This window comes from Misgurnus anguillicaudatus, chromosome 10, assembly GCF_027580225.2.
Source record: "Misgurnus anguillicaudatus chromosome 10, ASM2758022v2, whole genome shotgun sequence".
Lineage (NCBI taxonomy): Eukaryota > Metazoa > Chordata > Actinopteri > Cypriniformes > Cobitidae > Misgurnus > Misgurnus anguillicaudatus.
This window is the reverse complement of record NC_073346.2, coordinates 40,800,253-40,824,931: the sequence shown is the minus strand read 5'-3', so window position 1 is coordinate 40,824,931 and position 24,679 is coordinate 40,800,253. Positions and strand designations below refer to the sequence as shown.

At 38.9% G+C, this 24,679-nt stretch overlaps 3 protein-coding genes across 3 annotated transcripts in view; 2 read left to right on the top strand and 1 right to left on the bottom strand.

Moving 5' to 3' along the window:
• Positions 1-7,210, bottom strand: part of LOC129448881 (pituitary tumor-transforming gene 1 protein-interacting protein) — a 44,478-nt gene extending 37,268 nt beyond the window's left edge. Inside the window, exons 1-5 of the mRNA XM_073872636.1 lie at positions 6,912-7,210; positions 6,099-6,145; positions 5,906-6,013; positions 4,828-4,940; positions 2,406-2,471 (exon numbers count right to left, since the gene is read on the bottom strand). Coding sequence (XP_073728737.1) covers positions 2,406-2,471; positions 4,828-4,940; positions 5,906-6,013; positions 6,099-6,145; positions 6,912-7,059 — 482 coding nt within the window. The 5' untranslated portion in view covers positions 7,060-7,210. The remainder of the gene's footprint in view (positions 1-2,405; positions 2,472-4,827; positions 4,941-5,905; positions 6,014-6,098; positions 6,146-6,911) is intronic.
• Positions 7,211-9,881: 2,671 nt separating this feature from the next.
• Positions 9,882-11,007, top strand: LOC141367317 (sialic acid-binding Ig-like lectin 14). The gene is made up of 2 exons (XM_073872635.1): positions 9,882-10,037; positions 10,586-11,007. The coding sequence occupies exons 1-2, from the start codon at positions 9,995-9,997 to the stop codon at positions 10,990-10,992; spliced, it is 450 nt and encodes a 149-aa protein (XP_073728736.1). The 5' UTR covers positions 9,882-9,994; the 3' UTR covers positions 10,993-11,007.
• Positions 11,008-11,074: 67 nt separating this feature from the next.
• Positions 11,075-23,046, top strand: LOC129449068 (myelin-associated glycoprotein). The gene is made up of 6 exons (XM_073872634.1): positions 11,075-11,383; positions 15,269-15,532; positions 15,830-16,099; positions 16,252-16,345; positions 16,430-16,601; positions 22,699-23,046. Exons 1-6 carry the CDS (start codon positions 11,131-11,133, stop codon positions 22,801-22,803), a joined length of 1,158 nt encoding a protein of 385 aa, XP_073728735.1. The 5' UTR covers positions 11,075-11,130; the 3' UTR covers positions 22,804-23,046.
• Positions 23,047-24,679: the final 1,633 nt, after the last annotated feature.

Genomic DNA, 24,679 nt, shown 5'->3' with positions numbered 1-24,679 from the left:
AAAACAGCTGGCATTCGGCGTCCTCAATGGATATGGATTTCATCAAAAATATCTTTGTGTTCTGAAGGTAAACAAAGGTCTTATGTTACGCACACAGCAAAGGCGAAGCTTTGCATTCCTCGCTCTAGAATACTCACGGGATTTAACTTTGTGTCATGCAAATTTGTCATTTGAGTGAAATGCGAAAAGACGCGTTTGAGGCGAATAGCGTGTGTTTTAATAGCGCTGCCCAATTCACGCCATTCGCATCGCCCCGCGCAAGTTTGCATCTATTTGCATCTTTTCAACAACTTTTGTTTGTAATCTTCTCACGCAAATAGTTGAATTCGCATTTGGTGGGTATGCCCCATTACATGGGTGTGGAACATCATGACGGTAAATTAATGAATGATAGAAAAATGCATTCTGTGTTGAACTAACCCTTTAAATATGTTTAACAAAATATGAAATTAAATAATGGATCAGTTGAGAATCACTGACCAAGAGGAGAATAAACTGAGAATAAAAGTCAATTTCTGTAACACAAACAGTTCGTCAAAGAGCACCTGGACACATGATTCACTGTGTGTTTGTGTCTTTGTTTAAACCCATCGTTCCTTCACAGCCTCTCAGTAGGGTGTCATAAAAACAGACAGCGGTGTTTTATGGGCGTGCGACATACGAGGCAGCTGAATGAGACAGCTCGCGCCCCATACATTACTGAATCTCTCTAAAGTCCATAAAGCAGAAGGTCGAGCTTTGGGCTGGTTTTTATACCAACCACCTCATATCAACACAAAAGTGCAGCGTAAATCAGTCGAGCCTTTATAAGCAGATGATCTGCGAAGAATAAAAGGATGTGAAGATGCTGAGAGAGAGACATCTGTTGCTTGCGAAATCTTTCTGAAGATCCCACACTCATTTACACATATGTCACTTGTGAGGGTTTAAATAAAGCAATGCTAAAAAAAACTTTTTAAACTTAAAACATGAATTCAACAATACAGATCTGATCATTGCCTTGATCACAAGTGAAATGGACAAACTCACTTATGAGCATATAAGAGTATAAACTTGCAATATTCAATTATGGTATAATTGTAATGACAGCACTCACAAAACTGTAATTTAAAAAATAGAAATAGTAGACAATATTGGAATGTTTTGATAACATGATTTATTGAGTTGAGGAAAAAATCTATTAAAAAGCAAAAAAATTTAAGATTGAGGACGAACCAAGAAAATAAAAAATTCTGTCAATTTAACCTTTCCCCTTTATCACTTTTAAAGATGCAATATTGAGGTTTTTGACTGTACTAAATCTCTAAATACTATAATATATTTGTGGATATTTAGGAAACATTCGTTTTTCTGAAGCTGTAGACAGTTATTCACTTTTTGAAATGAGCCTTCTATGTCTGAATCATAGACTGTAAAAAAATATGGACGCAGTGTCTGAGACGTCACCAATAGGCTTGTGAAGAGCTTTTTTAAAGGCAATAGTAGGCAGTGCCTGCCATCAACTCGCAAATAGCCGAAAATGGATAAAGAGGCGGGATGTGGTTGTATGTGTGCTGAAACCATGCCCACCTAGCTCAACTTTAGTGACTTTAGTTCACCTGTCACTCAGGTGGCCACACCCCAAAGTATGCAGAACTATGAATGTATGAAATATTTTTATTTCGAACAATTAAAAGACGGCTATGCGTATGGAATATACACACAATTAACTAAAAAATAAAAAATATATAAACTATAAGGCTTAATATAATTTAAATGGATGACTTACAAAAATATTCACCCCCTCCCTGACAGTTGTTTAAACTAGACTAAAATTTTTGTACCAGGCTGTAAACATTATTTTGTGCTGTTAGGTTGGGCATTTTAACATGGAGGTCTATGGGAATTGACTCCATTTTAGAGTCGGCCTCTAGTGGACAGTCGGTGAATTGCAGTTTAAATCACTTCTGTATTGGCTTCATTTAGAGATATTGGAAGGTTGCCCCTCAGTCTGAATGTCTGTTTTTGTTTTGGTCTGTGTGATCCGACCCACTGCAGATTCACCCAATAATGTATTTCAACAGCTCGGTTGCCAGTTATCACGTTTGCCCAAATGAGACCGCAATGGCCCATAAAAGTGACCTCCAAAAAAAGCCACAGACCGAGTTATAAAAATTCACACTAGTGGGTTTGTAATTTGCAGACAACAAAAAACACAATAAACATAAAAACGAGCAGATAAACTTCAGTTGCAGTCCTGTATGTGTCTGGCAACCCGAGAGGGACTTCATAATTTTAGTTAAATTCAGGAATTTGAATCCAATCATAATATTTTAAGACGCTGTCATTCAACACTGTTTGACTGAGATACATCTTGACCTCAGGTCAAGAGACATCCGGAGGAAACATCAGGTGCTTTCACTTACCGTTCTTCAGACCTCTGTCGGATCTCTTCTCTTCTTCTGGCGTACTGCTCCTCTTCACGATCAATCCTAATATAGAACATATAATAAATATGACAACAAAGAAACATTGTAATTATTTGTTTTGTTTTTTTAAATAACTAAATATCAGAATCAGCAAAATCTAAATATTTATGAATGAATAGCAGTATAAACTAAAGGCGTTATAACAAACACATTAAAACATTTTTTTTTAAGCTAAATATAATTTATTATGTCTTCTGACTTGGGGCAAAAAATGACTCTAAAGAGTTCTCGACAGGACAACAACAGCATACATATGAGTATAAAGTTGAACAGACCACTTCAGTTTTCCAACATAACAAAAACACAGAAGAACCCACAGTTTAAATTCCCCTTCCCTTTATCACAGACAGCAAAGCATCATTTTACTGTGACGTGAACAAAAAGTGAAACTTATGAGCAGGACGCCTTGTGCTAAACAGGAAGTTTAAACTGAACTTTCATTCTAAACAACAGATTATTTAGACATTTATAGGATTTCAAAATGATACTGCAAATTTATACTAAATTTTGAATGAAGTTGACATGAATCTGTTGAAGGTGTTGATGTGTGAATAAGAGGCACATGAGTGATGATGATCACACTACTGGAGTCATCTGACACACATGTGATTGACATGAAGATGACGGACAGATGCAGCACTTGCCAAAAAAAATATTATGAATGATGGACAAGCCTCTCAAACTGAAATAGTGACATCTTTAGAGATTCTCAATAAAAATCAATATGTGTAGCTGTGTTTAATTTTAAGATATAAAAGTAAGATATATGTCGCAATTCTTTAAACAAGTGGAAGTGAAAGGAGACAGTGTACATGTGTTTTTTTAAAGAAACAATACAGTAAAAAAATAGCAGTTCCTTATTAGGACTGGGCGATACTTATTAATCAAGTCATATCTCGGTAATTGTGGGAAAATAAGCGATGTCTTTGTATTTCCTACAAAGTGGAATAAATGTTTATGTAGCCTCATGTGAGATGTAACACACATCGGCTTTATTAAAGGTGCCAAAGAATGCATTGAACTAATATAAAACATATTTTTTACAACCTTATGATTTGTCTTTATAATGAAATGGTCTATTATTATCTTATTTGAAAGGGTCATGAATAATAATGTGGAGCTCTGCTCTGATTGGCTGTTTCTCCTTCAGTAGCTCTGTGTGTGTGTAAACAGATCTTATGTTTGAGTCTGAATCAGATAAAGATACAGATTTTGAGGAATAGTTAATTGTTTGGAGTTTGTTATTGGACGTTTCTGAGTGGTAGTTGAGTTTTTTTCAGAATGGACCTGCAAAACTTAACTGTAACGTCAATAGTTGAACTTCAGCCTAAATGCTATAGCATTAACTAGCATATAGCGCTAACTCAGCAGTCACATCTTTGAATTCAGCATTGTAACAACATTGTAATTAATTTAATGTTGGGGCGTACATCTCTACTTGAACGTCACAGTCGGTGTTATGTTGAGATTGGTCTTTTCATGCATGAGGTTTACATAAGAAGGACGAAACAATCGTGTTTGAGGCTAATGATATGTCATTACCATGTACACAACTCTTATGTTACGTTCACACCAAACGCGAGGCATCGCGTTACTCGCTCTAGTTTACTCGCGGGATTACACTTCATGTCATGCTAATTTTTCGCTTGAGATGATTATTCTCAACTTGGGCAAAGACGCATTTGAGGTGAATAGCGTGTGTTTTCATGGCAAACGCGCCACCCATATTGCATCGGCCCACGCGAGGACGCATCTAATTGCATCTTTGCATTGACTTTGTATGTAATCTACTCGCGCAAATCGTTGAACTCGCATCTGGTGTGAACCCACAGTTATTATTCATCTATGCCTACATAAATACAGTTTTACATTCTACAGCACCTTTAAAACGGTGTGTGATGAAAACAAAATTCAAATACACGGTTTTCCTCCCCGTTTGAAAATATACAGTTGCACAACATGAAAACTGATTGGAAAGCTTACATCTGATGTCAGTGTATATTTCTGATAGAGCTTCTGTTGCAAAAAAGGAGGCTGATATGAGACCATACCCATATAGATGCTGTATCCCACTAGGAAAAATACCAGTACATTACCAAAACTCGGCATACCACCTAGCCTTAGAGTAAAAATGACTAGGCTGGTGGAAAATTAGATACAGACATTTGGTCATTATTGCAAAATAAATCCTGCCAGGTTGATTAGGACCTTAGTGAGAAGCAGACTCTATATTTCTCTGCTTATGTACATTAAACTTCTGTTGGTGGTGGATAAAGTATGTAGTGCTCAGTGCGGTGCAGTGTTCAGTGTAGTGTGCAGTATTGTGTGTAGTAAAGTGTGTAGTGTACAGTGATCTGACCTTGGAGAGCGGTTGCCTTTGCAACAACAGCAGCAACAGCAGCAGACAGTGATGGCCAGCAGCAGCACACCACCCACCACAGCCATAGCAATGATCAGTGCCTCAAAATTCACTGTCACACAAAAAAATCACAAATTACACACATGCTGCGTCCGAAACCGCCTACTACATACTATATAGTACGCGAAAAGCAGTAGGCGAGGCGAGTAGTATGTCCGAATACATAGTATTCGAAAAACAGTATGCGAAAAGTACCCGGATGACCTACTACTTCCGGTTAGATTTTGCAGTGTGCATACGATGGACGCTTCACTATCCCATGATGCCCCGGACGAGGAGTTATCCAACGAAGAAGAGGCACGCTGCTGTTTTCGCGTGAGAAATGACATGACGTGATGACGACGTATGTCACGTGATGTAGCAACATGGCGGATGTAGTACGTCCGAATCTCATTCATACTACCAGGATTCATACTATACAGTACCTACTGTTTTAACGCCAAGTAAGTAGGTACTTCATCTAATTCAGTACCTACTATACAGTATGCGGTTTCGGACGCAGCCACAGTCTTTGGGGAAAAAAACCTGTTTACACAGACTGGTGATCAAGTTATCAAGAGTCACTACTGCCCCCTACTGAACATCTATGAGTGTGACAAATAATTTAGAATGATTTACTGTTTCCTGCATAAACTCATCCTACAAAATTGAAAGAATATCTGTGAAAATATAATCTTGATATCTTTAATATCGACTGACTGAGTAAGTTCATGATTAAAATCGAACTCTGATGCTCCAAATCTCATTTTTTAAGACCAGACTTTAGCCTGAATTTCATAGACAGGGTGACTTTTACTGAAAATAAACATTGTTCACATACTGGAAGTGAAACAGCTTTTCTACGCCAGTTTCACTGTGAAACATTATTGCATTTACAGCTCCAGTTTAACTGGGGGGAATTTTGCACAACATGAGCAGGTGTTTTTATGTGTGTACAATAAACCACGTTGTTTCATGTTAAGTAGAAAGAAAGCAATAATGTAGAAATGGGAGATTTTGCACTGCCTCATGTACTTACCCAGCAAACACCCCAGCGGGCCTGAGACAGTTTACAAACTGAGCTCGGTGGGATCACATAGGACACTGGATAATCTGTGCATGATTTGTTGGTCTGACACCACAAACACTGTTAGGAAAAACAATCATTATATTTTATGTAGCTAATGAAGACTATTGAAATAATATGCTGATATAAAGTAGATGTGTCTTACTGAAACATTTGTCAAGCAGGTCTCACAGGAAGTCAAAGTGTTGCATGCTGTGTGGTGAGAAAACAGAATATTTAAAACATCACCAAAACCTTTAAAAATGTTGAAGGATTATTTTAACACCAACTTTACAGCAAAAAGAAATTCTTGAAATTTAAACTTGGTGGAAATTCGGTATTCTGTTGCATGTGTCCAAAATCGATTCCCGTATCTCTACTGTTTGACTTGATAAATATCACAACATGAAAAATTTCATATTGATAGTAAATAATTTGCTCCGTCTGTATAATCTGAAACCTCATGCACATCACAGACAGATCAGCATGTTATTATATACACCATATTTCATTCCTAGTTTTCTCTTTAATGATAGTCATGATCCTACTATCACTTAACTATTAATGCAAAGACATTTTAACACTCACACAAATGTAAACAGAAAAAACAATAACACTGGGATCTCTGTGCAATATTTTCAATGTAAATTACTACATCTTACGATTTTTATTACATGTTTGAGATTTTATGACATGGAAAAATGTCCCTGCTGGGCCATATAATAGGCCAGTGTCATCTCATGTTCTATATAAACTATACATTTGTTAAAATAAACTATAAATAAGTTATTTGTATATATTAAACTACATTTATCAGTACTAAGTTATATATATATTATATATCAGTAACAGATATGCTTGTGTATACTAATATTTACGTTTCAGTTAATTAAACTAAGAAAATGTGTTTTCACTGTTTGTAAGTAATCTCAGGCTGTAAAAATATAGAAAATGAAAATAAATGAATATACAAACACACGTTTGAGGACAGGTGGACGGATTGTTGGAGCTGGTGGTGATACGTTAGAAGCAGCCGCGTTAGTTGATGTTATTCCAGTAAATGCGTCACAGATCAGCAGAACGGCAAATATCGACAACAAAACGCGAGCTTTATCGATGCTGCCCATGATTTAAATCTTATTACAGCAGAATGGTGATGTGTTTGAGTACAGAAATTGTTCAGATAAAATAAAAACGTCAGAAAACTTCACAACACGCAAACGAAACCAAGAGCGAACGATTTACGCGGAAGCAAAACAGAATTTAGTGACGCTGCTGCTCATTTTCAAAATAAAAGTCCAAAGTCTAAAAGTCACTAACCACAAGTTAACAGTTCGGCAAACTAATGGAAGCACTTGCTAATAGAAATAATGTATATACTATAGTATAATATAAAATAATTTTAGTTATATGAGTGGAAAATGTGGTGTATTTTTTATTTATTTATGGTTTATATTTATTTTAAACGCGCTATAGAGTTTTCAGATAAAAGGTAAGATAACCAAATATTGTTGAGTAGGTTATGTGCTGTATAAAATATTAGGGAGGGTTTTTTGAGAGTAACGCTTAATTAAATATATTTTTGAATTTACAAATAAATTTTTTAATTTCAGGGGCAAGAAATACATTCCTAATTTTACAACTCGTACAGCAAATATAGCCATTTTTTCTTGGACAAAATATAAAAGTTTGTAAAGTATGTATGAAATCTAAATGTTAAATATTCGCAGTTGAAAATATACTCAATTTTTAATCTTTTTAAACCCGTCATTTGCAGGTTTCATGCAAAGTTTTTCTTACAAATTGCAATGGGACATACAGTATATAAAAATACTTTAAAATATATTTCAAAATATACAATTTACAAATATAAAAAATTATCAAAAATATATTGGTGAAATACATTTGTTAACATTTCAAAATATATTTTTTGGCCATTTCTTGTATATTTGAATTTTTTTTTCTGTACGGGTTCAAATCATTCCCATCTGCATTTTTATGTGACTGACTTATGTTATGACTAGTCTTGAAAGACATGATGTGCTGTATCTCTGAAGTGGGAGCAGATTTAAAGTATGTGGCATTAAGGATTTCTTACAGCAATGTTTTGTTTAATAGTTTAGTCATATAGTGTTTCTAGAAAACATTTATGAGCAGGAAGCTGTGAGAGGAAATGGGTGAAAATGTGAGGGTGAGTCAGATGTGTGTCCTCAAAGCTCAACTTTATACTACATGCTGAGATCTTTACCTTTCTGTGACATAGCTGTGTATAATATAACCATTATTACAAAAATCTGTTTTTAATCTGCAATAATTGCCATTTCTATGTGAGTGACAGCTATAGCCTACACTTTACAAAAACACTGGAATGATTTGGGAAAATCATTGCAGAAAATGGGCAAAACATTAATGATCTATCCCAAGTCACTTTGCGATCTCTATAAACTCCATTTTTGTCAGCAAGCTGGATAACATTGGATATTTAAATAAGAAAAAATTGCAAAACAGCAATGTTCATAGCATGACAGAAAGGCCCACACCAGTTCCGGCTCGTGACTGCTCATCCAAGAGGCGCATATTCAAAATATGTGTTTGGGGTGTTGCTCGTGTTTTCAAAATATGTGTTTGTTGCGTCATGTTAACCATGTGCATCACGTGTGATGTCAAAATTAGTGCCTGCTGCACACACGTCAAAACTGTTTATGATATAAGAGATGCTCATGTTCACAAAATACACGCAAGACACTCCCTTACCCTACAGTCACATTAGCTACAAAAGTGAACGACACCGAGCGACACGCACTCGCTTGATGGGCGTTCCTTGGGTAGTTTCTCAAAGCGGTATCAAAAGTCACTTTAGAGGTTTTGTTAAGTTACAAGAACGGTGTTTTTGGATTTAAAAGTATTTATTTCTCGATAAAAGTAACAAAATATATGAGATAAAATGCCAAACTTATAAGATATATACATAAATGCGCATTTTCCGCCATCTTGAATTATTTTCTCAGACTCGACCACAGACCTACGTCACGCTGCTCCTTCACTCTGATTGGCAGTCGCTTTGTCGCATCGCTCAGCATTTGCATAAAATAGCCTGCTTGTCTATTTTGGCCCCGCCTTGCTCGCGCAGTGGCGAGCTCGTCGCTTGTCGCTGGCAAACGGCCACTTCCATTGAAAATGAATGGTAGCCTGTCGCTCTGTCTCTGTCGCTTGTAGCTAATGTGAATGGGGGGTTAACACTAAACTCTGATTACACATGAGATTATGCGAGTATCTGGAAAATGCGAGCGTCTCTTTTATCATAAACCCTTTAAACGCGTCTGCAGCAGGCACTTATTTTGACAAAACACGTGATGCACACACGATCTCTCGATGCGCAGAACACGTATTTTAAAAAGCACCACACAAATGACGAGCTACATACATGTTGTGACGAACTTCGCATCGAGCGCCCTAAAAAAAAGAAGTCACCGGTCCGGACGCCATAGGCCCACGCTCACACTGCAAAAAAATTACTTTTTTACCATTTTCATCTTGTATTTAGTACAAATGTCTAAAACTTATTAAATCAGGATGCATTTTCTTAATGAGCAAAATTACTTATGAAAATAAGTCTAGTTTTTTGACTAAAAAATATACAATTTAAGTTTCTGCTTAACCAAGCAAAAAATATGCCAATGAGCAAGCAAATTTCTCTTGAATTAAGTGTTTTACTTATCTTACCTCACTGGCAGATTTTTTTGCTTGTTTAAGCACAGATTCACTTAATTTGTATATTTTATGTCTTAAACTAGACTTATTTTTTTAGGTAATTTTGCTAATCAAGAAAACTTAATTTGTATATATTTTGTAGATCAGAATACATAGTGCTAAAGTATAAATTGCATTTCAAGGGTCAAGGCGAGAAGATGTTTTTTCAGGAACGTCATGGAACATCAGTAAGATCACAGTTACGAAACTTGCCAGACCTTCAAGTTCTGACTTCCCCCTAAAACAAAAAAAGACACAAAATCCCCGGACACTATCCATCAACTGGTGTGTTTCTCCGGCTGCTGCACGGTCATGGCAACAGATAAAGTGATCGGGTTCATTACTGTCATGTCAGGTAAGTGAGATTTAATACACAGACCAGCTGATCAAATCAAATCAAATCAAATCAAATGGTCATATGAGCAGAATTATGATAAAACATAATTTCTCACAATTTTCACAATACTAACATTGTCTCTCACTAAAGCATTATATCAAATTCTACAATATTAAAATCAGTAACCACATGCTGTAAATAATATGGTTATGCATCTGAATCTCATTCTGCACAGAAGAGGACAGAGAGAAACATCTCATCCTAACTTCTTGTTTCCATATTTTGCCTCTGTTGTGAAATACTCATCACACTGTCCTGTGCTGATCTACTGTGTTTTATATTCAACAGAAAAGATTTTGAAAGCAAAGCTACTTTTGTAGTTCATGCATTACACAATGTTGTTTGTTCACAATATATGCTAAACTATCAATGTTTTATTAATCCTTTTAATTTTCCTAAAATATAACAAAATGTTGTAAAGTCACAAATGTTGACATTTTCTATATCAGTTGATACATTTAAGTTAAGCTTCAGGATGTGGTTCATCTCTCCTCTCTTCACATCAGTGTATCTTTGGAGGACCACCCCTGCTTTCTCTTTGTCTGCTCCGGAGAAACTCTCCGTCCTGGAAGGCTCGTGCGTCATCATTCCCTGCTCCTTCAGCCCGTTTTCCACCACACAGAGCATGGAAGTTCTCCTCAAGAGATCTTCCTCCATCTCCATGCTGAAAAGAACAGTCTTCACCAACCAACGCAGAGAGGCGATTCATCCTGACTACAGAAACCGTGTGTCCTTCAGAGGCAACCTTAGCTCAGGAGACTGCACTATCAGCATCAGCAGCATCAAAAAGGAAGACCAGAACACATATGAGCTCCAACTGAGGGAACCGGGTCAAAGGTCACCAGATGTGCCCACCAAAATCAACATCAATGTAACAAATACGTTAAATAAGTGTGCTGTTGTCTGGATGTGAATGTGGTCCCTGAATGTTGCTGTGATATACAGGGACATCAAACAGTGAATTGATACTCAATATAATTCTCATATTGTAGATACACCAGATCCACCAGTCCTCACTGATCCAGGACCAGTGAAAGAAGGCCAGCTGGTGATGGTGAACTGCTCCGTAAGGCTGAGCTGTCCGACCGATCGTCCCGGTCTGATGTGGAGGTGGGAGCGTGGAGAGCCGGACGGCAGCAGCGTGCACGGAGACACAGAACTTCAACATGAGCCGGGTCTGTTAGCAGTTCTCCGGTCTACTCTCACTTTCACCGTACCTCAACATATAAACCCCAGAGTGAGATGTGAGACCATCTATCCCAGGAACCGGAAGTCTTCAGCCGTCAGAGAGATTCTCGTTCACTGTAAGTCCTGTCTTCCTTTAACTTTTCAGAGGAATCTGTATTGCATGTGTATTTCCCAGCATGGACAAGTCATGAAAATGTTTTAATGAATACAAATGTCTATAATTATGTTATATATAAGTCTTCTGCTTTGTTTCTCATAGAGTTTAAAAAAAAATCTCAACAAAGTGTCAGATTGCACTTGGAGTTACCAAATCTTAAAGTCTAGTCGAAAGAAAGTTAATATAAACTCAAAACATATTTTAAATTCTTAAAAGGGGACAGAGAATGAAAAAGCATTTTTACCTTGTCTTTGTTGAATAATGGTAGTCTACCCACATTCACAAACATACAAAAAGTGCTAAACATGCTAAACATCTCAGTCTTATAGAAATTCCTCTTTTAGAAATGTAAGCCAGAAAACAGCCCAATCTGAAAAACTGATGCTTATGACATCACAGGCATCTAACTGCCCATCCACTTTAAAATAATTGGCTACATTTTTTTGAGGGGTAGCAAAGTCAGCCAATCAGTAATGAGATTGCAAGTTAAGCCAGTAGGGGGAGCCAAATAGGAGCAAAACCACTTGTTTAAAATCCCCCACCCTAATAGAGCTTTCTGAGAGAGGTTTTTAGGAAGCTTCTAAGGCATTACAGACCCAAACAAAAATAAATGTTGTTTACATGTCACATCACAGAATAAGGATAAATACTCCGTTCAATCATTCTATGTCACCTTTAAACTGAGCAATGCTATCGGCATTAATTTTTTTACAACTTTTTTAGCACCATACTCTTATCGTATGATTTTATTTTGTCACAGTCAGTGTTGGGGGTAGCGCATTACAAGCGATGCGCATTACGTAAAGTAACGCATTACTTTTTAAATGTACAAATTAATATTTGAGTTACTTTTTAAAAAAGGAATGCAAGTTACTTTTTTAGTTTAATAAATTCAATTAAGAAAAAAATTACATACTGAATTAAATTAAACGTAGTCATATTATGCACTCTATGTGTTCACGCCTGTGTGGGAACAGTTTGATTCAAAAACTGAGATGGCAGGCCAGAGCTCGACATTTTTGTAATGAAATATGCAATTTCTAAATGCAGAAGTTTTCAGTCATAAAAAACACCTGAAAGCCTGAAAGAGATCAAGCCTCAGCCAAGAGAAAGTAGCGCAAAAGTAACTAAAAGTAATATAAGCATTACTTTCCATGAAAAGTAACTAAGCAATGCAATTAGTTACATTTTTGAGGAGTAACTTAATATTGTAATGCATTACTTTTAAAAGTAGCTTTCCCCAACATTGGTCATAGTCTGGAATCTAACCAAGAAGTGTATTAAGTCTCTTGAGCTATATATGATTACAATTGTTGTTATACAGTAATTTTATATACACTCACCTAAAGGATTATTAGGAACACCATACTATACTGTGTTTGACCCCCTTTCGCCTTCAGAACTGCCTTAATTCTACGTGGCGTTGATTTAACAAGGTGCTGAAAGCATTCTTTAGAAATGTTGGCCTGTATTGATAGGATAGCATCTTGCAGTTGATGGAGATTTGTGGGATGCACATCCAGGGCACGAAGCTCCCGTTCAACCACATCCCAAAGATGCTCTATCTGGTCACTTTTAGTACAGTGAACTCATTGTCATGTTCAAGAAACCAATTTGAAATGATTCGAGCTTTGTGACATGGTGCATTATCATGCTGAAAGTAGCCATCAGAGGATGAGTACATGGTGGTCATAAAGGGATGGACATGGTCAGAAACAATGCTCAGGTAGGCTGTGGCATTTAAACGATGCCAAATTGGCACTAAGAGGCCTAAAGTGTGCCAAGAAAACATCCCCCACACCATAACACCATTGCATTAATGAGAAATTGAACAGGTGTTCCTAATAATCCTTTAGGTGAGTGTATATTGTAGAGGAGACTCTGGTATTTTTCCTACAAAGTCACAAGCACATGATTCTCTTTTATCAGCAATAGTATTTGCACTCTATTCCAGTGGTGTAGTCTACGTGATACGCAGGTATACGCCGTATACCCACTAGAAATTGTCAAGGATTTCCGTATACCCACTAAAAATAGCTTGAGGATGCGTAACAGCATGGTTTTCTGACATTTCAAACGTTTAGTCATAATTCAGATGTAAAGCACTGACCAGTAGCATGCTACACTTGCTATTTTAGCAGATTGAACTGCATATATATATATATATATATTAGGCTATATATTTGGTGTGTTTGAATTCCTGCCGAACTGCGCGATCCGATTCGCGTATGAAATCAAATTACCATAGCGGCGCGATAGTGACTGGGGAGCAGACTGGTGTGGCACCAGAAGAACCCACAGGCGAGTGACAGCAAAGTACCGCGAGAGCGATTGCATTTATCACATGGAGAAATCTGCTTTGAATCGCTCTCGCGGTACTTTGACATCACCAAAGGGTCTGCTTAGCGCCAAATGAAGTCAAACCTGCAGTGTAGCTGCTCACGCGACACTGTAAACAAACAATCCATTTGAAGTGAACGAGTGCTGAAATATAAAATCCGGAGAGTTAACAACTCTCATGTTAGTAAACAACATTTAAAACATCAGTCCAGTTTATTACTTTATTTGGAGGTAAGGCTCCAAATGCAATAAAATAAGCCCGTAATTATATCCTGATGGTTTTAGCTTTCAGCATGTGTGCTTGTGCTTAGTCTTAAACTTTCCTTCTCTGTGTTAATTTATATATCCACGTTCAAGATGTATATGATCTTAAACTTCTGTGAGGAAAATCATGTCTGCGTTGATGTTCAGTTCAGACTTGCAAATTAAAGATCATTTTCTTCACTTTGGTTTGGGTGTCTAATATTAGGCTACATGATGGTCTTGTAATAATAATTAAGTACCGTAAAATCCCATTTTCATTTTTAGACACTGCTTGTATTATATGAATAAAATAAGCTTTTATTTCAATGACTTTGCAAATTAGAGTTAATTCTTGGTCATCTTAAATGTGAATTAATTAAAAACATTTACACCATTAAATTACAGTGTTTCCCATACATTGATTTATTTGTGGTGGCCCACCACAGAATCAACACTGGCCCCCACAAATAGAATTTTCATGATTCCCATTTACATTTTTATTTCACTATTTAAAACAGCTTAATTCGGCTTAAAATATAATTTGATATATAATATAAATCAAATACAGATACAGATCAAAGAGTAGAAGTGAAACATATTTCAGGTGCCAACACTAGATAAAACGCAAACACGACATGATGACGTCACATATATGCTAATTAGCGGGTGACGTCATCACCACCACAGTCTCCTCAAAATCCTGTGGGAAACACTGAATTACACATGGTAATGTTATCACTAGGTGTCATATAATAGCTATTGAAAGAGTGGATATTTTTTTCTCCTTCAATGCATGTGTTAGCCACGGATTGAAGATTGGAAACAGTTTATTTCATTTTAATTAACAGTTGAGTAACTTTTGGCCCTGAGTTAGATGTTGATTAACACTAAACCAGTCTAAAAATCCATCAAGTTTCCCCAGCTGTAAACCCATTGACTGTTAAAGTCTTTTTTTCTTATAATAAACTGACATGTTGATAACATTCAGTTTGTGTTTATGAGTACACTTTCAGAATGCTCTCGATTACATGAAGATCCATACTGTATGCATCTGTAAGTGTGGTGGTGCTTATGGGGTGTCACGCTGGGACGAGTGAGCATAAGGGTGAGAGGGAAAAAATCACAGTATACTCACTACAAAAATCTAGACTACACCACTGCTCTATTCCATCTCATTGCTTTGTATGAAAAACTGTTTCATTTTTCATTGGTTTGGTTTGTGATGATAAATGTAATGACATTATCTGTGATGTCTCTACAGTTCCACCCCGAGATGTCAGCATTCAGGTCCATACCGTGTCTGTTCAAGTAGGAGGAACAGCGCTTTTGGCCTGCACCTGTAAGGCCGATCCACCAGTATCTGAATATCAGTGGACCTACGTTCAGTCTGGGATCACAGTGGTTCTGCCCAAACGCGCTTCAACTGTACGCATCTACAACGTGACCCGAGATACACGCATCCAATGCACCGTTACCAACAGACTGGGACAGGCAAAGTCCCGCCTCACAGCTCTCAATGTACTATGTAGGTCTCAATGATCTTGGGTGACAAATACACTCATGAATAACATATTTTAGTATTTTATATTTTTTACTGTCAGCGTCACAACAATGCCAAATTCATTTTTTCCCCATTTGGTATCACAGTTCAAGATTTTGGACTTTATATAATTATAAAATAAACACATATTGTTGCTTTGTATTCTCTGATTTTATGTACATCTAAATTAAACGTAAAGTAGAAAAGTTTTGTTTTTTTTATAAAAAAAAAAAAAAAGAAAAGTTTTGTTTTAGAGATGTCATGTTTATATTATTTGTGCAGATGCACCTGTTATCCTGAGTAACTCCTCTTGTGAATGGGTCGGGTCTCTGCTGTCATGCACCTGTGCTGTGGACTCAAATCCTCGTCCCGCTGTCACCTGGAGTCTCAACAGCAGCCATCTACCTGACAGCTACAACGTTTCTTTTTCATATTCTAACTTTATATTGACAGCGACTCTTAGAGGAATCTCAGACCCTTGGCTGCCAGTTGAATGTTACGCCATCAACCTGCTGGGCAATGACTCACGCAAGCTGTTTCAGGGTCAGACGGGTAGGCACGGATTCATTCTATTTTAATTCATTGAGTCATTTACTTTCAAATACTTATGTTGTTGCATGAACTCATATGCTGAACTCTTTTTTTTTCAATGAGTTTTGTGTACAGATGCAGATGTAAAAACTTCTCTATGTGTTATTTCACAGGTCATCTGTTATGGACTCTGATACCATCAGCATCTGCTGTGATTCTCTTCTTGTGTCTTCTGATGTTCTTCTGCTGGTTAAAGACAAACCGACGGTAAACTTCTTTACACACTTCAAGTTTTTTGTTCAATCTCACTGTAAGTGTAAATAATATCTGAGCTTTATTCTTGTTTTATAGGAGACGCATCAGGACATACAGACCTCCTGCAATACATGCAGAGAATTTAGGGATCTATCAGGAGCACATGCCGCTCTACGTAAACTGCAGTGATGTCACACACATCTACACCAATGGCAGTTATCAGCTCATCTATCAGAACGGCACCCCATTCTTTGTACGAAACACACAGGTAACTACAAATACCCAAAACGGTTGTATTATGAGAAATCAAACTTTAAGAATTTTAAACTAAATTAAAAAATAAAAGTGTGAAACTCAAATTATTTTGCATCTGACTTCCCAACATTTACACATCAACAGATCTTTTTAATATTTATACAACAGCTCATCCAATCACAATGAGTATAATTTCATGAGATATGAATAAGAAACATGAATGAGAACAACTAATAACTTATACAATCACTTAAAGGATTATTATGAACACCTGTTCCATTTCTCATTAATGCAATGGTGTAATGTTGTGGGGGATGTTTTCTTGGCACACTTTAGACCCCTAATTGGGCATTGTTTAAATGCCACGGCCTACCTGAGCATTGTTTCTGACCATGTCCATCCCTTTATGACCACCATGTACTCATCCTCTGATGGCTACTTCCAGCAGGATAATACATCATGTCACAAAGCTCCAATCATTTCAAATTGGTTTCTTGAACATGACAATGAGTTCACTGTACTAAAATGGCCCCCACAGTCACCAGATCTCAACCCAATAGAGCATCTTTGGGATGTGGTGGAGCGAGAGCTTCATGCCCTGGATGTGCATCCCACAAATCTCCATCAACTGCAAGATGCTATCCTATCAATATGGGCCAACATTTCTAAAGAATGCTTTCAGCACCCTGTTGAATCAATGCCACGTAGAATAAATGCCACGTCGTACCATATTTGTAATGATGCACCGTGAGGCTGAGGATCCATTTGCAGTATTTATTGTCTCTCAATATAAAGCAGAACAGGTTAAACACCAACAGTACAATGCAAGGGACAGGCAAACTCGTAGTCGTAAATCAGGCAGGAAATCAGGGCAGGCAGCAATCACTCGTAATAATGGGTAAACAGATCAAAGTCACAAACCAGAATATAAACAGACAGGATAAACGCTCAGAAATGACAGCCGTGGCAAATCAAGACTTTGCACTGAATGAAAGTCCAAGTGGAGCTTAAATAGGGTACATAATGAGGTGCAGGTGAAGAGTAATCAGTCCCGGTATGTGGAATCATGGGAAATGAAGTCCAAAATGATACTTAAAACTCAGGAGATGGCTCCCTCTGGTGGTGATCGGAGGACGAGGCAGGCACCTCATTCACCACAGAGCCCCCCCCCACCCCCCCCCCCCTGCGAGCAGCTCCCGAAGCGAGGATGCGTGTGACGCCGAGGTCTTCCACGAGATTCCGATGGAACTCGGCGGTGAGTGAAGGGTCAAGGATGTCTCTCGCCCTTACCCAAGAGTGTTCCTCTGGACCATACCCCTCCCAGTCGACCAGATACTCCAGGAAACCACCTCGGCGTCTGGAACAAGGATGTCGTGGACCTGCTACGCCTCCTCGCCGCCGACCAGCAAGGGCGGTGGACCCGATGAACCGGCAGCCTCCTCTCGCTCTCCTCTCGGACCACCAGCGGGTTTTAACAGAGAAACATGAAAAGTGGGAGAAATACGGTAAGTGGCAGGTAAATCCAATCGATAAGAAACAGGGTTAATTTGTCTAATAATTTTGAATGGACCCACATACCTGGGACTGAGTTTCTTGCGGGGAAGACGGAGACGGATGTCTCGGGTGGACAGCCATACCCACTGACCGGGCTGTTAGTCGGGATGAGCTCTGCGGCGGCGATCAGCTTGAAATTTCTGTTTGCGAATGGCTCTCTGTAAATGATGGTAAGCTTCATTCCAAGTCTCCTCACACCTCTGAACCCAGTCGTCGACAGCAGGCAGTTCTGAAGGATTCCCGGACCACGGAAAGAGAGGAGGTTGATAGCCCAGTATACACATGAAAGGGGAGATTCCTGTAGCTGGTTTGACGAGTGAATTTTGTGCATATTCTGCCCACATGAGGTACCGACTCCAATCTGCTTGATTCTGGTGACAGAATGAACGAAGAAAGCGTGTGATTTCCTGATTTAGCCTCTCTGTCTGGCCGTTGGCTTGTGGATGATACCCGGACGTTAGACTGATGTTGATGTTGAGTTGTTTGAAAAAGGCTGACCATACTCTAGAGGTGAATTGTGGACCTCGATCTGACACAATATCTTCAGGTAGACCGTAAAATCTGAACACTTGGTTACATAATGTCTCAGCTGTTTCAAAGGCTGTAGGAAGTTTGGGAAGTGGTATTAGTCTGCATGCTTTGGAGAATCGATCAACGACAGTGAGAATGACCGTGTTATTATTGGATTTGGGAAGATCTGTGATGAAGTCAATGGCAATGTGGGACCAGGGTCGTTGCGGTACGGGTAGAGGTTGTAATAATCCTGCTGGTAGCTGATGGGAGGCTTTGGAAATATTGCAAGTGTTGCAGTTCTTTACGAAATTACTAACATCATTGGTTAAAGTGGGCCACCAGAAAGTATTTTGAGCAAGATGGATGGTACCTGTGATGCCTGGATGACCGGTGCTGGGTGATGAGTGAATTTGGTCCATTAGTGCGGCTCGAAGATTCTCAGGAACATAGGTCTTGGTTGGTGGGCAATCCTCCGGAGGAGGAGAGAGAGTGTTGGCCTGATTGATTTCCGTCATAATATCCCACTGAATAGGTGCAATGATATGAGTTTCTGGGATGATGGTTTCAGTACTGGTGTGTTCGTTTGGTTCGTTGTGGAGGCGAGATAGGGCATCAGCTTTGGTATTATTGGAACCTGGCCTGTACGTGACTGTAAACTGGAATCTGGTGAAGAACATAGCCCACCTAGCTTGTCGAGTATTCATACGTTTGGCAGATCGTAGGTATTCAAGATTCTTGTGGTCGGTGAGTACTGTGAATGGGTGTTGTGCGCCTTCTAACCAATGTCGCCATTCTTCAAAAGCAGCTTTCATGGCCAGCAATTCCCGATCCCCTACGTCATAGTTCCGTTCTGTTGGAGACAATTTACGTGAAAAATAAGCACAGGGAAACATTTTATTACTGGGACCTTGACGCTGAGATAGCACCGCTCCGAGTCCTGTGCTGGAGGCGTCCACTTCCACGATGAAAGGCTTTGTAGGATCAGGGTGATGGAGGATGGGAGCTGAAGTGAAACTTTCTTTGAGTTGTTGGAAAGCTTGTAGAGCTGTAAGAGACCAAGTTAGGCGGGTTGACCCCTTCTTTGTCATAGAGGTTAAAGGTGCGGCTATGGTGCTGAAGCCACGAATGAATCTGCGGTAAAAGTTAGCAAATCCAAGGAAGCGTTGAAGTTCTTTGACTGTATTGGGTCTTGGCGAGGAAATAACTGCTCGCACCTTTGAATCGTCCATGGCAACACCTTCTGCTGAAATTATATATCCAAGAAACGAAGTGGAGGTCTGGTGAAATTCACATTTTTCAGCCTTGGCGTAGAGTTGGTATTGAATCAGGCGTTTCAGAACAGCTCTCACGTGTTGAATGTGTTCCTCCATGGTTTCTGAGTGAATGAGGATGTCGTCAATGTAAACAATGACCCACCGATCTAGCATGTCCCGGAAAACATCGTTTATGAATGATTGGAACACTGACGGACTGTTAGATAGACCGAAGGGCATCACCAAATATTCATAGTGACCAGACTGAGTAGAGAAAGCTGTCTTCCATTCATCCCCTTCCTTGATGCGAATGAGATTGTAGGCGTTCCGGAGGTCTAATTTAGTGAAGTATTTAGCCTTCCGAAGTTGTTCTAATGCAGATGGTACAAGGGGTAACGGATAACGAAACTTCACTGTAATCTCGTTCAAAGCACGGTAGTCGATGCATGGGCGTAACCCTCCATCCTTTTTCTTCACAAAGAAGAAGCCTGATGAGGCAGGTGAAACGGAGTGACGAATAAATCCTTTCTTCAGCTCTTCCTCTATATATTTCTTCATAGCCTCAGATTCTGGTTGTGACAAAGGGAAAATTCGACCTTTAGGTGGCGTCGTGTTGGGTAGGAGTTCGATGGAGCAGTCGCTAGGGCGATGTGGTGGTAAACTGGTAGCTTTGGTCTTACTGAATGCTTCAGATAGATCATGATATACTTCAGGAAGACCAGGTATTTCAGAAGGTTGTGGATTGGTAATGGTGGTATTTAATTGGAGTGGTACCTCAGTGGGTTGACAGCGTAGTGAGCATGAACTATCCCAGTGAATAATCTGATGATCCCTCCAGGAAATTACAGGGTTGTGAAGCTGTAGCCAGGGCAGACCCAAAATGAGTGAATGATGCGGAGAGGAGATAATATGGAAACAAATTTCTTCTTGGTGATCCGAACCTATTTGTAAACAGAGGTCAGCTGTGCTGAACTGAATTTTCCCTTCTCCTAAGGGGCGACCGTCTATCGCCTCCACTGCCAAATGAGAGAGACATTCTGTTAATGGAACATCATTCAGCTTAGCGAACTTTTCCGACATAAAATTTCCTGCTGCCCCAGAGTCAATGAGAGCCAGCGTCTCGATCATTTTCCCCTGTATCATTAACTGTACCTGAATTTGCACAGTGTTTTGAGAGCGTGAAGTGAAAATGTTGGAACTCACCATAGTATTTCGTTTGTTGGGTGGTCGGGTAGGGCAAGTAGATAGCAGATGTCCAGGTTTACCACAGTACAAGCAGAGTTGGTTGTGAATTCGGCGCTCTCTTTCTTCAGGAGTGAGATGGGTATATCCAAGTTGCATTGGTTCGGTAGATTCCGTCGGTTGGGGGTGTATTGGTGAACGACGGATTCTGAGTAAATTATCAATTTGAATGGACAGGTCAATAAATGCAGATAGATCTCTCCCCTCGTCACGGCAGGCCAACTCTGACTGTAACTCACGGTTAAGTCCCTTGCTGTAAATCAGCTTTAGCGGTTTCTCCTCCCAGCCTGCTTGAGCAGCGAGTGTGCGAAAAGCCAATGCGTAGTCTGCTGCCGAACGATTTCCTTGAGATATCTGTAGTAAGCGCTCCTCTGCACTCTCTCCTCCAACGGCGTGTTCGAATATGCTGCGAAACTGAGCAAGGAAATGGTTAAACGAAGAAAACATAGATCCATCTTCCTTCCAGACAGCGGTAGCCCAATCCAATGCCTTACCGGTAAGTAATGAGCAAACAAAAGCAATTTTACTGTCATCGGTGGGGTAGAGAGACTGTTGTTGAGTTACAAAGAGAGAGCATTGCATTAAAAAGCCCTTACATTTTCCAGGATCACCATTAAACTTGTCCGGAAGCGCTAAGCGGGGATTAGCATTCATGCTGGCTGCCGCGATGGGAGGCGGAGCTGGAGAAACAACGGTAGGATTAGCAGTGGTGGAAATACCTCTTAGACCTTGCAAAGCAGCGACTAATTCCTCCGTGATGTTGGTAAGTCGCGCCAGTTGTTGTTGATGGCCTGCTAACTGTTGAGCTTGTGCAGAGAGTTCCATGGTACTGTAAGTTGAGAGATAGCCGCTGGATCACTGTTTGGCGAAGTCTTCTGTAATGATGCACCGTGAGGCTGAGGATCCATTTGCAGTATTTATTGTCTCTCAATATAAAGCAGAACAGGTTAAACACCAACAGTACAATGCAAGGGACAGGCAAACTCGTAGTCGTAAATCAGGCAGGAAATCAGGGCAGGCAGCAATCACTCGTAATAATGGGTAAACAGATCAAAGTCACAAACCAGAATATAAACAGACAGGATAAACGCTCAGAAATGACAGCCGTGGCAAATCAAGACTTCGCACTGAATGAAAGTCCAAGTGGAGCTTAAATAGGGTACATAATGAGGTGCAGGTGAAGAGTAATCAGTCCCGGTATGTGGAATCATGGGAAATGAAGTCCAAAATGATACTTAAAACTCAGGAGATGGCTCCCTCTGGTGGTGATCGGAGGACGAGGCAGGCGCCTCATTCACCACAATATTAGTATGGTGTTCCTAATAATCCTTTAGGTGAGTGTATGTGTTTGTCCTGAACCATCAGAAGAATCAGATGACAGCAATAATATTATGATTTAAATGTTCTTTACCAACAATACAGATAAACCACAAAGAAAAAATAAATAAATAAAATGTCTTTACATTATCAAATCATAGTGAGAGATATTACAACAGAAAGTAAATTGTGTAGAATGCTTGTCATACAATATCTGTCTGTCTGTTTCAGACACATAAGAGACAAAGACGTCAAGCGAGGCGACAGCGAGTACATAAAGAGATTGTGATTCCAGCAGCAGCAGCAGCTGAGGGCATCTATGTGGAGGTCATCTGACTTTACATTAACCAATCATTGTCTATCAGTATTAAACCCAGTTTGTTTACTGTATTTCATTCTTACCATGTTGTCTGTTTTCACGGATAATTAGATATCAGATCTGTTTCTATCATTTCTTTAAAGTTTTTTATGACTGAATAAATGGAATAAAAAATGTTTTCATGGTACCGGATAATGAATATACGGCATGAAGAAAGCACAGCACTGATTAAAAATAATAAAAAACAAACAACAAGATTATTTCTGGCATATGCTCTGTAGTGGGGCACCACGCGGGTGGGGGGGGGGGTTGTTGTTTGTTAAGATGATTCTTAGGGCCAATGCACTTTTGGGGCCCCAGATATAATTTTTATTAGTAACATTAGTAGTAATGTGATAGAAATGATAAAGTTATGACTTGTTTCTTCATTTCTGGCATAAAAGCCCCTCCCCCTGTATCCTCAAGACTAGAGGCAGTCAATCATTGAATGTAAGATGGTAAACTGCCAAATTAGAGAAGTATACGTAAACTAAAAGAGCTCAGAGAGAGAAAAATGGAGTTTTGAAAAGAAATGTAAATATAACCCTGCTGGAAAAAACAGCATACCAGTAAGACCAGCATATCTTGTGTTTTGGTGCTGGTTTGCTAGTGAACACCAGCTAAACCAGCACAAAACCAGCATCAGCACCAACTAAACCAGCACCAAACCAGCACTAGCACCAGGGCTCTCCTGATTTTGCCGGGTGGTTGATGTCCTCAGGGCAACATTGTGTTGACCCTGGAACAACATTTCAATCAACCAATCAGATTTCAGAAATAAGATTATAGTTTGTTTTAAATTTAAGCTTACAACCAAGATTAGCTGTTTCTAGACCATTGTTTTTTACTTATCATGTCCCTCTGATTTTAGGGTTTGGTTATGGTTAGGGTTGGGGTTTGGGGTAGGTTTAGGTTTTATTTAGAAAAATGTTGTCCTTGGGTCAACACGATATGGTGCCCTGGGGACATCAACCACTTGGCAAAATCAGTTCGAGCCTAACACCAGCATCCCATGCTGGTCATAACAGCAAGCTCAGCATATTTTGTGTTTTGGTGCTGGTATGCTGGTGACCACCAGCTAAACCAGCATAGACCAGCATAATTCCAAATGCTGGTCCATGCTGGTTTGATGTTGGTTTTTTCAGCAGGGAATTTATTCATTGAGCTTCCTTTTGCTGTAATGTTAGCGTCAGTTATGGCCAACTGCTACCTAATAGTCAATTCAATATTCAATAGGTTACGTTTATCACCCCTGAAAATAAAAAGGATGTCATTTTTGTCCAGATATAGATCTTGAAATTGTAGCCATTTGTCAGCATTCTCCTGTTAGCAAACTATGCTAGCTGACGTTTTGCTAACTACCACAGTGTATGCTAGCAGACTCATACAAAACCAGACTAAACTCTTAAATCTAAGTGCGAGATGAAGAGCATCACAGTTTGATTTCAAACATTTATTTCACTATGATTTCAATCTCTGACATGAACTTACTCAGTATTTAAGATATCAACACTGCAAAAAAATGACTTTCTTAGTTTTGTCTTGTTTTCAGTACAAATATCTAAAAAAAAAATTGAAGAAGAAAATAAGAATTTTAATAATAAGCAAAATGACCTAAGAAAAAAAAATCTTTTTTAGTACATGTGTGCAAATAAATCTGCCAAAGGGGTAAGAAAAAAAAGCTTGAAATAAGTTACTTTTTTCTTAAACACTTTTTTGCTTGCACAAATTTACTTAAATTGTACATTTTTGTCTAAAAACTGGACTTATTTTGCTTATCAAGAAAAAGCATCTTAATTTAAGAATTTTTAGATATTTCTACTGAAAACAAGCAAAAAGACTAAGTAAGAGTAT